This window comes from Rhopilema esculentum, chromosome 17, assembly GCF_057945365.1.
Source record: "Rhopilema esculentum isolate cy_ngs chromosome 17, ASM5794536v1, whole genome shotgun sequence".
In the NCBI taxonomy this organism is placed as follows: Eukaryota; Metazoa; Cnidaria; class Scyphozoa; order Rhizostomeae; family Rhizostomatidae; genus Rhopilema; species Rhopilema esculentum.
Genome location: NC_142831.1, coordinates 3,687,816 through 3,704,193, shown reverse-complemented (window position 1 = coordinate 3,704,193; position 16,378 = coordinate 3,687,816). Strand labels below are relative to the sequence as shown.

At 35.0% G+C, this 16,378-nt stretch overlaps 2 protein-coding genes across 2 annotated transcripts in view; one reads left to right on the top strand and one right to left on the bottom strand.

Moving 5' to 3' along the window:
* The window catches only part of LOC135686668 (dynein axonemal heavy chain 1), a 62,630-nt gene extending 52,301 nt beyond the window's left edge, over positions 1 to 10,329 (bottom strand). The window contains exons 1-10 of the mRNA XM_065202982.2: positions 10,015 to 10,329; positions 7,817 to 7,889; positions 6,497 to 6,582; positions 5,951 to 6,039; positions 4,876 to 5,224; positions 4,170 to 4,468; positions 3,021 to 3,178; positions 2,102 to 2,316; positions 1,249 to 1,416; positions 166 to 296 (exon numbers count right to left, since the gene is read on the bottom strand). Of these exons, the coding sequence (XP_065059054.2) occupies positions 166 to 296; positions 1,249 to 1,416; positions 2,102 to 2,316; positions 3,021 to 3,178; positions 4,170 to 4,468; positions 4,876 to 5,224; positions 5,951 to 6,039; positions 6,497 to 6,582; positions 7,817 to 7,889; positions 10,015 to 10,179 (1,733 nt within the window). The 5' untranslated portion in view covers positions 10,180 to 10,329. The remainder of the gene's footprint in view (positions 1 to 165; positions 297 to 1,248; positions 1,417 to 2,101; positions 2,317 to 3,020; positions 3,179 to 4,169; positions 4,469 to 4,875; positions 5,225 to 5,950; positions 6,040 to 6,496; positions 6,583 to 7,816; positions 7,890 to 10,014) is intronic.
* Positions 10,330 to 10,408: 79 nt separating this feature from the next.
* On the top strand, positions 10,409 to 14,331 carry LOC135686751 (F-box/WD repeat-containing protein 9). The gene is made up of 3 exons (XM_065203101.2): positions 10,409 to 10,526; positions 11,040 to 11,672; positions 12,264 to 14,331. Exons 2-3 carry the CDS (start codon positions 11,070 to 11,072, stop codon positions 12,987 to 12,989), a joined length of 1,329 nt encoding a protein of 442 aa, XP_065059173.2. The 5' UTR covers positions 10,409 to 10,526; positions 11,040 to 11,069; the 3' UTR covers positions 12,990 to 14,331.
* The last annotated feature ends 2,047 nt before the right edge of the window (positions 14,332 to 16,378 follow it).

Below are 16,378 nucleotides of genomic sequence, written 5' to 3'. Positions count from 1 at the left end.
TGGAACGAGACCAACCAAGCAAGGATATAAAAATATGAGTTATCCTTGTGAAACAATAATTTTCATAAAAAAGGTTCCAGTTCTTCATAACCAAGAAGAAACAGTTCCTATGCTTAGAGGTTTTCTTAACTGAGATACAAGGTTCGTGGAATGTGTTATGCTCACATGTATGGGCTCTTCAATATATCTTCTCCCCATTTCATGTCATCTGAAAGGCCCATAACTGAATGACAGGCATCCATAATCATCTGTTTGTAGGCTTTGAGTGAATACTGCACCAAAAAGCGCAAAGAGTCCTGCGGAAAAATAAATGCCCAGCTGAATATAGTGTTGATATCTTGCTTTTTCTTCGAATAAAATATAAGTAGATAGGAATGAAAATTTTTTTTTTACTTTTTTATTTTCATACCATCATTTACTGGGCATAAAGGATTCAAGGTATCACTGGAATTATGTTTGAATTTGTGAAAATTTAGCTTGCTAAGTCCAACATGTAATTGTGTTAAAATTAAACCTTTTGGGTCGTGGATATCGTAGGCTAGTTTTTGAGGTGGACGGATAAATGTTAATAGTTGCTTCCTGAAAGCGTATACTGAGCAGGAGTTTATAGTCACTAGGTTTTATTTACTTCATGCATTGAAGACTAAAATCAAACAAAATTTAGTTTACAATGAAATTTTAAGAATATTATTGATTACCATCCAATTTAAAGACACATGGCAACAATAAAATGAGAGCGTTAAAAATTGAAGACGAAAGTGAAAAACAAAGCAAGATAGAGAATAAATAATGAAGAGAATCTTGACAAATTGAGAGACAAAATTTTCAGTTTCTTTTTAGCTAAAAATAAGTGGCAAAAATAGTTTACTCTTATGAAGAGAATGCAAGGCTTGTACATAATGAATAAGGGTACACATTATTGGTTGTTCTTTAAGAGTTTCTGATTTTTTAAAGGTTTTTTTTATTTTTCAAAGGTTCTGTGAAATTCAGACAACGGCCAATTGAAAACCAATGATAACACTACAGGAAGAGTCCAGTGGAGAAGGGTAAGATCTTCGCTTGAATTCTCCTCATGTGTTTGGTGCTTTCGCACTTTATTTACGAAACAACTTCACAGTACTGTTTTTAGGCATGTAGACTTAGAGAAGTAAGGCGCGCAAGGAAGTGGCATGAAAACAATTATATTGTATATGCTATAAACAACAACATAGTTTATATAGGTGAATGATAATATATAAGAAAAATCACCTGCATCATGAATCGTACTGATTCCATCAACTTCGAAATCTTTGACATTCTATAAACTTCCCAGTTAGTTTCTTCCAAATTAAACCATCCTTTACCGATGTCTCTTAAAGAACTTCGGACTGATGCTCTCAAAGTAGTTAACCAGCTGTCTTTCAAGAACATTTGAACCTGCATAAACAAGTGTGGTATTTTTTTTAAGATGATTAAAAAAACGTTGCTGCAGTTTTATATTGAAAAAACGTCTTTTCTATTTTCTTTCCCATCACATTTCTTTTTAAGTGCACATGCTTATAAGAAAATAAGAAGTTAGATCCACAACTGCTTTCTAATTACTCTCAACAATGGCCAGTCACTGTCATTCTTTCTTTGCTCTCAGTGAGTACTGCTCTTATTCATTTCAAGCTCATTTCATTTGCAAAAGTTTAAGGATAAACTTTTCGTCCCTTACTTATTTCTAGCATTGACATAAATGCATTGGTATAACCTTAAAAAAGATGAGAAATTATTTTCTTGTGAACCCCTGAGAAGAGATGACGAAGTATATCCCATTCTCGACAGATATTTTACAGCTATACTAAAAAACATCCTTAGTCAAACAGTAAGAAGTATTTCTTCTTAAAATATAAGAAAGGGAATCAATATTATTATAAAGGAAGTATCAACTATGATAAGGACAAGTGCTGAGAAGGACCAAAACATTTCTCATCTTTTAAAGAAATCAGGCTACCCAAGATTTGATACAACAGTAGCATTTCTTATTTACAAAAAGCCTTATCAATTATACTAATTTAACTAATGAAAAAAGCTGCATGTTTTTAAAGATTGATTTAACAAAGAGGAGTTTTAAGGGGACCTGTGAACTTGCTTGTCCTTGAGTCTGTTCGAATTCCTCCAACCTCATGCTCTTGCTGATTGGCGCTTGAAATAGCGTCATCGCGGCAACCTTGTTGCATTCAGATCTCACTTTGATCAGGGATTGTATAACCTCACCCAAAGTCAGCAGCGATCGAAACGAAAACTTTCGGAACTTATCTTCAAAATTGTAGCGTGGAACGTCCGAACACAGGCCTAAGAAAAATATCAATGGAGAACTTGATAAGTCAGGGATGGTAAATAATTTTTGATTGGGGGTGGGGGTGGGGATGCCAAAATCAATGAAAAGGACATAAAAGGATCAAAATTCCTGACTGTTAATGACAAATAATGTAGCCCTTTAAAATGCTTAGCTTTCTACATTGTATTAAAATTAAGTAAAGGTCTGATATTGTTGAAAGTACCAGGATGTTTTTGAATATGTCATCATACTGATTTTTTTACAAACTTCTGTGAAGATTTTGCTTCAAGCCTTTTGCTTTAAAAGCTCTTAAATGAAGGATGAGCACTGTGAAATCGTGTTTGAAAACTAGAATTCCACATAGGAGAGAATTCTCTAAATTTGAGTGCTAAATGAGAACACCTTTATGAATTCTTCCAAAAGAAGAGACTTAGAAAAGTAAAAAATGCATCCTAAGGTCTGTTCCGTTATAGCAGCAACTACACGTTCTAACGAACACAAAATGGGATCAATGAAGTTAAAATGTAGGACGGGTAGATAATGCTCTAAGTGCTCCAACAAACGAAATCCCTGGCGTTGATCATTTCAAGAACCGTGAGCACTTGATAATTTACCTCTAAGTCCCATTTCTGGACTGAAACATTTAAAGTAGGCCCTAACATGAAATCATTGCATTCATTGCAGACTGCCTTCTGGGCATTAATACATAACATCATACCTGTTTCTGGTGGTATTGGCATTTCTGGATCTTGCGGCTGAACATAAGCAAACTTCTCTGGATGTTTTCGGATCATTTTGTCGAAGGTGATCTTGTTCATTGTACGCATGTAATCCAGCTGAACTTGCTTCGTTAGCACATCAATGCAGTCACTCAGTCTAGCGAACAAAACAAGATTCAATTTTTTAGTTACTTAATGGTCTAGCTTTTTTCTAACTATTTTTATCTGCACAAGATACTCATTGGTAACTTGCCCAGCGACTTTGCCCACTCCCATGAGCCATGAGCAATATCAAAACATACTAGACTTGACCACTACCTTGTTTCAAAATCCATAAAACCAACTGAAGATTACGTGAGATCACTTTGGATCACTAATACACACTTACAGTAATTCAAGTATTATTGGGGGGGGGGAGGCAGGTGTTTTCGGCTCACCCACAATTTCTGAAGAACACAGATAGGGTAAAAAGGGTTTCAAAGCCTAAATTTTCTGGCGAAGGTAACGTATAGGGTAGCGAGAAATGGGTGGTTGGCTCAAACAACAAAAGCCCATTACTTCCACCACTGCCATTATTAATGTCCTATAGTTTCAAAACTTCTTATGCCAGCTTCATGGTATAGTTACTATGTGTTGACGTAAATTCAAGGGAAAATTATGTAAAGCATATTTAAGCATACTACAAGTACTTTTTAGTACGGCACTGACTGGGTACCCTCAAGATACGTCATTCTATCTATGTTCTAATGTTTTATATTTTGAGGAGTGTCAGAAAAAAAGCTTCAGTATGTTTTATAATGTTTGCTTCAAAGCCATTTTTAGGCTCTGTATCACAAAAAGATTGTTTACTAAAAGTACTCTTTGCCCAAATAGTCAAAAGATGGCTGTTCGCTAAAAACCAAAAGTTCGTTAAAAATGATTTGCCAGAATAGCTCGTGCGTTTGTTTGGTACTTTGTCATGATTATCATTGACCATCAACTTTGAATGGTCAAAATGAAAATCAAAATTCTCGTTTTTTTAGGACCACCCTGTTCTACACACCAAATCATGTACAGCTCTGCCTATATAGCATTGAGCACTTTATGACAGACCGGTAAACAGTAATTTTTAATTAAGAGGAATTCACAATAAACTTGAGTTGTCATACCTTGAATCGTTGTTGATCGATTTTACTCCCTTAGCCCAATTGACAATCCTGTCAATGGTTTCTGGAGTGAGATTAGGAACACCATCAGTTGGCATACAATCTATATACAAATGGTATCTCAACAATATCTCAGTTTTCCTACGCAGGTCAAAGGCTTCTGCAACACGTTGTGCGAAATTCACTGGATCCTCGGCAGAAAACATTAACCGTACTCTTGGAATCCAAAACTGTAATGGCTTTCGCTTTGTTTCTGGGGCAGGCCTCTTTGGTACACCTGGCCCACGTGGCATTACACGAACCTAAAAAAGCAAATGAAAAACTAGCAGATCAAATTTTCATGATTTCGTAAGTGTTAAGGGAGTTTGAAACAAACCAAAAGCCTAATAAACAACATGTAAAGGTCCGCAGTTACGAATTAAGTATAGTCAAAAGCAAAAATGATTGCTAATGCGGGAAGAAAAACGCTCTAAGGGGTATCTAATGGGTTTTATTATCATCTTCTCAAAATGTTATTTTGATGGCTAAGAGGAAAAGGGTCGAAAGAAGTGGGGGGAAGGAGAACAAAGACAGTTGAATTAAATTAGAGATTGATATTGTGCGAGTGCCTCTGCTGCAGTCCAAAGGGATAAAAGAGGAAGAGAAGAGACACAGCAAAGCTTTTCAGCGACGCTTTTAGCAATTCAGATATCTCTTTTTACATCTATACCTGATAAAGCTGTTTCTTGGGATCATATGCAACCATTCCAACATTCATCCATTCATATTGCTTTACCCCATTATTAACGATGCCATTTGCAAGGAGAGCTTTCCCAGGGACAGGCTTCTGACCATCGTCTTCTCTCCCAAGCTCCAGCCATTCTTCTGGCGTACGACAGTCAAACTCAGTGTCGTCAAAAATGTCAAGTGGCAAGAAAGGATCACAGTCAGCATCTAAATGCTTAGCACCGGGCGATATCTTCAGTTTAATGTCGTTTGTTGGCATCAATAGGTTTATCGAAATATCGAATTCTTCAAGAAGCTTTGTTATGTCGTACTCGGCAAAAAGCCTCTTTCGCCTAGAAAATAGAAAGTTGAATATTAACAATGCGTTTTCTTTTTAGCTTAATATCAGTAAGCTGATAAAGCAGAATTTCAAACAAAATCACTCTACCTTAAACAAGATACAAATACAGGAAACAGAGCACGGAAAAACAGTCCATGCCTAATTAACCATTTCTCTTGTTAGCAATGTAATGCATAAAGATACTCCTTACAGCTAGATTCGAAAAGTCTGTTACCTACTAAAAGTCTACTAAAAGTCTTGAAAATTACAATGAAGGTCATATTACAGTAACTTTTTTAGCGACACACAAGTAAATTGTATCCATATGCATTAAACAGAAAACATTCGTTGAATACACCCCTCTCTTTTCAATGTGTTTAACCCAATATGAACATGTAATCAAATTTTTAATTGCTATATAGATATGAATATTTTTCTTTGGAAGTTTTTGTTCTTCGAAGGTAAAATATCCAACTATTTAGTTGAAAAATAGGTTTAGATTAACAAAGAGTAATTTATTGATGTCGCTGTTGGTGTTTCTAGCAACGACTGTTCATTTTCTTTAACTGTTTCTGTGACGACAGATCAGCGAACTTTTATAATGACTTTCACTTTATAATGGCGCATAAAAGCTTAGTACTTGAAATAGCTTCACATATATATGATTTACAAATCAAATCACATTTTGTAAGCAACAACTAAAATTTTCACCATATCAGTCGAGATAAAATTTCAGTACCTCTCAATTTCAATTTTCCTTGGCACTTGGTTTCCTTCTGTTTTGAAAGGAAGTTGTACCTTTGGTTCCCATGCTCTAAGTGGGAATTCCTGTGAAAAGACATTAATTTTTCATTCATGGAAAGGTTAATTTAAAAGATCTCAAGGCACAAGAACACCATTCTTTAAAAATATTGAAACTTCAGAGAAGCAGGTTGGTGTTCCCAGTTACACCTCTACCAATACATTTATGTCACTCTGTAGGTGTAGACTTGACTTTTATTTTATTACAAACATTTTAAAACATTTAACCTTGACAAAATACTAAAAGTGGCTAGAAATAAAAGTTTAATCAAGAAAATTGTAAAGAACCTAATAACATTATATTTGAAACATTAACAGCATACAAGATGCATATTCTCTTAAGGTTTTATAAAACCATAGCTCATAAAGTTGACAAACTGAAGTCCAGTAAAACAATATTCATCTTACAGTGAAAAGAACAGTTAATACATCAAATGTAGCAGATATAAATCAAACAAGAAATCTGCAAAACTAATAGACTTACTGAAACCCCTACTGGGGCTGTTGTTGGACCATAAGCATTTTCTTTCACAATTTGTGTTACATTCTCTGGTCCTCTAAAACTTGTAACTAGAAAAAAGGGTAAAAACTTTAAGAATGGTTTCCCAATAGTCTTCTGCAAAAAACATGCATATAGGAAAAAGCTAGGTGAAAATCTCTCATTGTGATAAGATTTTAGACAGCAAAACATACAAACAAACAGCTCTAAAAGAAAGGAAAAGTTTTAATGTACAATTTCAGAAAACTGAAAAGGAATTATAATATAAAAACTTGTCTTTCTGGTGCCACCAACCCCATTTAAAAAGCCTGAATAGCCTTGCTTATGCTCAAGAATCATCATCTGTGTGTATTGCATTTATTGAAAGTGGTTACTCTTAAGGGCCTCGCAGATATGAATGACCCTTTGCCTAAGGTAAAAACATTTTGCTATAGTTCAACTTGGTAATAGCAAGAAGACCACTGATGTATTTGCTTTTGCTGTCAATGAAAAATTTACTACCAAAACAATATCAGGACATAAATTATCATGCGGGTTTGCCATAAATTCAAAATAATATCCATAAAAAGCTTCACATGAACAATTTTGTATTATCAACAGAGCATGGATGCCCTTAATATTAAGGATGAAGGCACTGTTCATCAGCCAGTTTGTTAATGAGAAGGATACAGAAATTATGAATGTGAGATTTAAAGTTTTCACATATTATCACAGAGCATAAAAATGGCTTAAAGATCTCATCTTATAGCAGCAGTTTTGATAAGATGTTTATATTCCTTCTGCCTCAAGGCAGGATAATGGAACATTCTTGAGGGATTAGCTTAAAGTTGTCAAATCCAGCAATAAAAATATTTGTCTCATATGTCAGTTTGTTAGTGCATTTGGAGCCATAGAAAATAATCTCCAAAAGAATTAGCAAAAGACTTCTTGACAATATGAGGAGCATTTCTCTTATACATAAGAGCTTCCTACTTACCTTGCATGGCATAAAAACAGAAAAGAAGCAGGCCTGGACATGAGACTTCTAACAGGGAAGTAGTAAACAGCCCTCTTAGCAATTTCTAGGTGAGCTAATCATTTATCAAATAGAAATGAATGAAAAATTTATTCAAAGACGGGCAATTTCCTTTTTTCAACAGTTTAGGAGAGGAATCTGCAGCTACCCTTGAGCATTTGTGGAGAGCCTGGAGGGAAGCAAAAGTTATAGCTTTCTTTAAATGGCCAGACCTGAAGAAGATATGGTAAATTGGCTCAATTATTATGAATCTATGTTTAGTTTATCATTTGCTTAAAACATGAACTCACCTTTTGGAGAATGCTCCTTTTCAACAGTCTTCCATGAAACACTTGTTTCTTTTCTTGGGCCTGAACTTACATTCTACAAACAATAAGCATACTCTTATTTTATCTACCAAAGAAGAATAAATCTTAAGATCTTAAAAAATTTATAGTCTGTTTGCTGTGCAATTTCCAGGAAAATTTTTGCAAATTATGAGTCTCAAAGCACACTTCATATCAAAAGATTATTTCATTGGAAATTGGAGTTCTGCAACATGCAAGACAAGCAAGTTTTGTTCTTTAGTGAGTTGTAGCTAAGTATTATAAAGACCTCACATACAGAATTCACAGCTTTGGTATCAGTATCTTTGCAGAACAATATTGAATTTATGAACATCTACACCAGCACAAGGTACATTATACATGCATCTATTTCAAAAAGCAATTTGTAAACTTATATGACCTCCAGTTTTAACTTTATTCCTTCATAGATCTATTCTAAATAAAATATCTGTGAAAAGAATCATTTTTTTCAGAAACAAATGTTAAAGCCCTCCACATTCACAAGAGCCTCAGAGAAAAGAGAAAAAAGCTATGGATTAGGCCAACTACAAGATAATATACAATAAGTTTCTGTTTCAAGATAGAAACAGTAGCAAAGCCAAAGGTCCTGCTGGTTCTGCTGAGCAGCTGCAAGAATTTCCAAAGATTAGATTTACTGATAAAAAATTTCTTCTTTGCAAAAAGGAAGTTTCAAATCTATTTGATATACAGTCCTGAGTTCCATCAGCTAATACAGGCATCCTGGTCCTGTTATTTACTACAGCAACCCTTTTTTTTATCCTGCTCCATACTACAATGCTTTATGTTTGGTCCTGCTTCACAAAGGCTTTTGTAAATTTATTCCTGTTTCACAATAGTCTAGAACAAAGAGCAGTGTCCTGCTCAATCTCGGGAGCAGGACCTCATCGAGATGATCATCATAACATGTTATAAGTAGCAGTGATTTGATTAACTAATAAATAGGCCAAAGAGCATTGTTTAGAAAACCTTTGGTCCTGCTATTTCTGAGAGCAGGACTGTGAGGATTGCCTTGTGCATTCTCATTCTGTTTAGAGACACTGAGATGAGAGTACTAGGAAGGAGGCCAGTTTAAGATGAAGTGAATGTGGATTATCTGCTTGTTTGAGTGATACCAGATGTGATTATTATAGACAACAAAACTTGCCTCAGTTGAGCTGCATAAAGATAGAGTCCAAAGTTCCAAGAAAGAAATGGTAAACAACATGGATTGGCTGTATAAGGCACTCTGATTTTGGCCTTCGTATGAGGCAAAGTGCATCATGGTAGCCTAAATAAGTACGATTCTCTTAGCCCTGGACAAGGACAATGAAAGCATAATTGAAATTACTGTTGAGTGATTGAAATTTTGGAGTCGGAGAATAAACCAATTTCAGCGGAATATGCATTTGTAAGTGATTAAAGAGTGACTGATGTTGGGTGACTGATTGCTATGTTGATTACCGATAAGGTGAATGCTGAACTGCTAGTATGAGAGTGTATTTTTCTATCAGAATTGTTTGGCTCATCTAATGGTTTGGCTAATGAAGTTGTTTTCATTGATAACACGACAAAGTATTCAAGTGTACCGCTCTTTATCAGCTGCAGAATAATTGTCCTGCATAATATGTGAACTTGTCCATACAGATTTAAACTCTGTTATTTATTAAATATGTTTTAATAATGCATCTAGAATTGTCAGATTTATAGGACCAAAATCTAATTAGACTATTTCAGCTACCATAAATATATGATAGGTAACTTCTAATGTCACCCCTGCCCCTTATTATTGTCAAATTTAGTTATCATCAATTTGAACTTTTACATCAGCTGTAGAGGCTTACTACAATTTAACAAAGATTTGTCTGGAAAGCGCCATAGCATGCCTTTAAGTATGAGTTTGTTACATTTGCTTTTTACTGAATTGAAGAAAAAATTCATCTGCAGAAAAAGAATTTTTTTCATGGGCGTTTCTTATTGAATAAGCAGGACCTGTCCATACATACAGGACCAACTATGTTTGGCTCTAGCTTCGCCACTGGATAGAAATGATCGTTAACTGAGGCATATTTTCAAGCAAATTTCAATTCTATTAAAAGTGGACATCTTGTGCACAATATAAACCTCGTTAACAAGAACCCACAGGGTGTTACTGTTTCACTTACATTGAGCTGGGCACTGCTACCCTGTCCAACAACGATATCCGAGTAGTAACCTCTTTGCTTCGGGGAAAAATTCTGTGTGTTTGGTGAAACACCACTTGCTTGTGGGAAGGATGAAGTCCTTACTGTTCTTCGACTTGACTGCGTTAGTCTGTGACTCGCAGACATCTTTTCTACGTATTTTATGGCTTTGCACCGTACGCTAGCGTTTTGTCTAACTTTCGGCGGCCATTTCCATTTCCAATTTGAAAGCGGTAAGTGAGCTACGGACCCATGGACCTTATCTACCCAGAAAGCAGTAAAACAATATCAAATATCGACCCAAGTTTACTAGGCACCTTTAAAGCGTTGTCGTGGAGACTGTCCTATATCAAATATCGCTTAAAGTCCTGGCCTCATTCTGAATCTTCTCTCATCAATCTTCCGCCATGTTAGGTTAGCATGGGAATTGCATACCATGACGAAAAAATGCTGCTAAAAATATAAACTTTTAAGCACGTTCTTTGAAGATTTAGGTGAGAGATTTGTTCTTAATTTTTTTATTTCGAACTTGTAGTTTATTTCGAACTTGTAGTTTAATTATATTCATATTTAACGAAAAAACTAGGCTATATCTGGTTATTACGATTTTTTATAAAATACAAATTGACAACATATAATGGGGTTCAAATGTTAAACAGAAAGTGCTTCTCAACTAGGTCTTTTGTGTTATTAGTCATTTCATCTCTTTGTTGAACCCGTGACCGTTTGATTACCAATTATATGACACGCGACGCAGACATTGGTGGACCAAAGGATTATCATCCTCTGCAAATTGGCGAAAGGTCGTTGCTATTTGAATATTGCTAAAAGCCATTTTATTTTGTTTTTAGTCCTTTTCTTAGGTTATCTATAAGCGATTTTAAAGATCGGAAAAAATGTGCTAGTACTTGATGAGAACTTTCTTGTTCAAAGTCACTTTTTACGATGATTTATGCTTTTAACTGTGTGCATTGCCAAAATATGATTATAAACATCTTCATTTTTAGGAAACATATTAATTTGCTAACATTTATGCAATGGCAACAAACATGCGAGATCTTGAAGAAAAAGTAGCAGATATCAAAGTGAATGATGATTCCAATGACCAGGATGGAGAGATTGCCAACAAAACTGCATCATTAGAAGAAGAAAATGAAGCGGATTTCAAGCACAATGGTCATGTGGAAGGTCTGAATATTCTTGATTTACCTCCAGAAATGATTCTTAGAATCTTTGTTCATCTTGATATCAGAACAATTTTCAAGACAATAATTGTCACATGTAAAACGTTTTATGAAATTTTGAGTGCAAAGGATATCTGGCAGACTGTGTTTCGCTTGAAATGGGAGCATATCAATCTTTTGAAAGATCTTGAATATGTGAACAGTTGGAGAAGCATATACTTTACCTATGATGATGTTGACAATTTCTGGAGGAGCAAGGGTGGATTGAAGCTTAATTGCAAAAAGCTTTTGGGACACTCAGCACCAGTTGATGCAGTCCATGTTATGCCTGGGAAAAAGTTTGCTGTTTCTGGTTCTAGGGACAGATCAGTTGTTGTATGGGATATTGAAAAGTTCTCTTTCCAGAATGAAACTGAATGTGATATCAAGGAAGCTGTCACTTTATCAGGGCATACTGTAAGTGCAAGAAAATGTGCTTTTGAAACCATTTTAAGGATAATAATTGAGAATGATTGTAGTTCCAAGTCTGAAGTTGCTTCAGCAACAGTTATTGCAACCTTGCATTGATAATCAGAAATAGTATTCTCGTGTTAATGTTGACAATATTTGTGACACTTCTTAATGAAATGCAGCAGGTATCTGTAGTATTTTGCTTGCACTTGCAACTGTTTGTACTTCCTTTTTACCAGACTTTGTACAAGAGGTAAAATTCTCTTTTTTTAAAATTGTTGTATCAAAGGTATTTCATCTAAATTGACAAACAACCTAGTTATTTGTTTAAGAATCATTTGTTATTTGTTAACAAGAGTTTTTGATTAGCTTTGTTCTTAGCTGAGGCAAAAATGTCAAGCGTAAGTGATAAGGAGATGTTTATCATTGCACCAAAGCATTAGCAATCGGTGGTGCGTAAATGCTACTTTTCAGATTGAGCCTGGTTAGGAATAGTTAAAATATTTAACCAGTAAGGATTTTCGAATAAAGATTAATAAATGCTGTCATTCATGATATGTGTAAGATTTAATTGTTTGGTTCTGTTATTTGTTTAAGGGCTGGGTATGGTCTGTAACAACTGATGCAAGGCAACCACATGAAGTTATCACTGGATCGTGGGACAAAAGTGTAAAAGTTTGGGACTTGAATAAAAATGGAGAGGACATTCACACGTTCAAGTATCACCCATCTGCAATATTGACAATGACATCATATAATGGGTTGATCCTCAGTGGTTGTTATGATAAGAAAGTGCGCAGTTTTGACCCACGATCTGAAGATGTACAAGAAATTATACAGCATAAGGGACCTATACTGTCACTTATTGTCCATGAAGATTTTGTCATATCTGGCAGTGAAGATAAAACAGTCAGTATATGTGACAGGAGAATGACAGGCCATACTCTGTCTTCAATTGGCATTGGAAGTGAGGTGCTAAGCATGAATCTTGCCCATGATATGGGTTTCCAGTACCTGAGAATTGGTAGCAAAAAAGGTGTCCTCAATCTATATGACACATCAAGCCAAAATTTTGTCCTTCTAGAGTCATATCAGCTGTGGAAGGACCACAAAGTCCTAAAGCTAGAAAACTTTCATGGAGCTTTGATTGCATGTGCATCTACAGGATATTACAGAGCCTACACCCCAGACAGGAGTTTGAAGCTGCTGGGAACTTTTCATGAACATACTTTGGAAATCTCCAGTGTTCATTCCAGAAATGGTATTATGGTTACTGGAGGCTGTGATGATACTGTTGCCTTATGGCGATACAGCAAAGAATGATGACAGTTTAAAAATATGTATGGATCTCGATTATCCTGCACTCATTAACAAACCCCACAAATTATTGGTGGGAAAATCACTTCTCCTTGTCAGTACTTATAGGTACTGATGTTTTAGAGCAGTTTAGGATTGATTGACAAATGGCAGGGCCGCACTTCCCACTGGGCCCTAAAAGTGTTAGTGTGGCCTTGTTGAGGGGGCATTTGACTACCTGTGTATAAAAATTTGCAGGTCCCAAGACTTTTTCATCAGTTTTCACCCTACTAAATAAATCATATTTCCATACCCAAATGAGTAAATTTGAGAAATCTAAGACAGATGGCTAGAATGATGCACCATATTTCCATACACAACCATAGACAAGAAGAATGTTGCCATATCACTTCAATTTGAAAAATAGACAAAATATTGAATTTATAAGTGAAAACTAAAGCCAAGGCTTTTTGCAAAATAATATGCAAAATTACTGTTAACAATCACAATTGTTCATAAGAATATTTATATGCCTAGGTAATGTATCAGGTAATATAATTTTACTTGTATATTTTAGTTATAAGAAATAATTTACCAGTAAACTTGATTGTTCTCTTTTGTTTTGTAGTTTCCTGCTTACTGAGATTCTAAATTGAAATTTGTTGAAAAGAAGTCATTTTCTAGGTATCATCTTTTCTACCCAATGTTACGGTAAATTGTTTTCTATGAAATAATTTAACGGAAAGGAGAGCAAATCGATTGTATTCCAAATAATTATCTCGACAAGGACAAAAATTATCTCTGAGCAATTCTTTGCATTTATCAAGAGGGAAATTCTCCGAGTAAACCTATAGGCAAAGAAGCCACCGGTAATGTGATACCAAGCAGAATTTCAAAGGCGTGTCTATGTAAGTAAACTATTTTCAATAAACATTAATAACGCGTTGGATAAAATATGACTTCTATGGCATCAAAACAACTTTGTAAGATAAACATCGTGACAGACTCCAATAGTTTATAAATAAGCTTTATGCAATGAAAAGCTTTAAAAATCCAAGAAAAAAGCTTAAATATGCGGGGCCTTCCTAGATTGTAAAGGTTACGGCTCACGAATTCCCGCACAATACATTAGTACCTTACAAAAATAGGCACAGTACCATGGCATTTTTTAAGGTTTTTTCAGTAGTGGGGCACTTCTCAAAAGGGGCCACGCTTACGACAAGAAATTGTACCATACTTCAAATTGCAATATGCTTTCGTTTTCTCTAAAAAAACAAGGTATAATTGCGACAGCTAAATGGGATGCTTCACATATATCTCTTCTTGAAGAAATCTTTTTTGTCAATATTTGCATCTTACCAAGGACATTTTAAATGTCAAGAAAAGTTAAAAATTTGTTTGGAATGAGGAATTGAAATCTTGGTGTTTGCATTCCATCACTTTTAGAAAAAATTTCGTAACATAAGATTACGCTGTTTCGATACCGAGTTATTTTAATATTTTATTCGAAATAGAGATATTTTGTCAACCTACTTTTGTCTGAATTAGAAAAGAAACATCGCTAAAAGTTAGGAGTACTTCACAAGTTTGCCAAAATTGATTGAACAATCCATGTCTCGAGTCCTTACATTTGTTCAGTTACTTTTCCTGTTATTGCTTCTTCTGCTCTAAATTTAGAAAAATATAATTTAGAATGATGACGTGAATAAAAAATGCTTCAAAACATGTACGTTACTGGTTTTGAAGAAGAAACCAGTTTGATTATAGTAAAGCTTATCGTCTGACCCTCTTCATAGTATAAAACGTCAAAACATAGATCCTAAACTCTGAAGAGTGTCAGACAAAGATTTAGCATGTTTCAAGATATTTTCTTTTTTCAAATCCATTTTCTAACTTTTGCATCACCAAAATCTATTTTACTTACATTACTTTTGAGAAAACTTTAAATTAAGCACAAAAAAGTTTTAGAAAACTTCAAAGATAGCACTGCTCAGAGAATGAACGTCAGATATGACTAAAGGTAAGCATAAACTTATAAGGATTTTCTGACATTCTGTTTTTATTAGAGCTCCGAGGCTTGATCTTCCGGTTAAAAAAAGAACAGTATAAGGGTCCAGCCTCATGTAAAAAATTGCAAGAATAAACAACTTATCAGCAAATTAGTCCGTGCTATAAAAAATTTATGCAAAACTGTTATTCAGTGGTCATAGACACAATGTGTAGTATGTATTTGTAGAAAAACCGATGTTGAAAAAAGAACAAAATAAAGAACAGGAGAACTTCAAATTATCCCAAAAATGAGAACAACCGAGCCTTGACAAAAACTACCTGGTTCTCATAAAGTATTGCGGTGTAACATAAGTGTCGACGGTAATCTTTGGATGACCATTTAACTCAGACAAAAATCACCAATATTTTCGAGGTGCTTCAATGTAAAATCGCCAGCATTGCAAGAAATTATCTGGTCAGGGGCGTCGCGACCTGGGGGGGGGTATGGGGGTGCCACACCCCCCAATAGCATCTCAGTAGGAAATTTCAGGTAAAATCCGCTCGGTGGAAGAAACGCTTTAGGTATTTCAGAGACCTTCATGTCATAAAATCAATAAAGATTCAAGCAAAGGTAGTTGCTCCGTTAGTTAAATATGATATTCCTTGATATGAATGAAGGTAAACAAACTAATGATTTGAAGATTTGAAGATTGCTTGTTGGCAATAAATCTAAAAATCCAGGCCCTCTTTGGCTAAAATTGTGCCTTGTCTCCATTTCTCCTAAAGTTTCTCAGTAGAAGTGTCAACTGCAATTCACTATGAGCTTCAGATTTTTCTTAACATTCAAAAGGCATGGTAAGATGGAGAGAGGGATCTAAATTTAGAAGTAACTGACAACCTGGTATTTTTCAAGACCACGGCGAAATTGTTGCTTTTATCTGCTGTAAAATTTTTTGCAAAAAAATAATAATTTTAAATAGGATAAGGAGGATTGATTTAGTGAAATTTGCTTTAAAGAGTGCATTTTCTAGTGAACTGGAAGCATCAAAATTCGAAAATTTCCTCCTGCTTCGGCGGCCCGTCCCGATATAGAGATTTGACAAAACTATTAGGAAAGTCCGTTATTATCATACAGAGTTAAATTGACAAAATGTATTGCAAAGGTTTGTGACAGTAGCTAAAAATTTCAGGCTATAATTTTTAATCAGGTAAATTTGTAGTCCCCCCCCCCCCCCCCCAACGAGGCTTGCCTCGCGACGGCCCTGTATCTGGTGTTAGCAAACACAACACATTCCCTTTATGTGAAAATTTATTGCTTACTTTTTCTCTTATTGATTATAAATGATTGTGTAATGAAGGATAAAGTTGCTATTTTTTGCTATCAGTGTTAAAATTAGTGAACTTCATCTGTTTTAAAGGGTGGAACT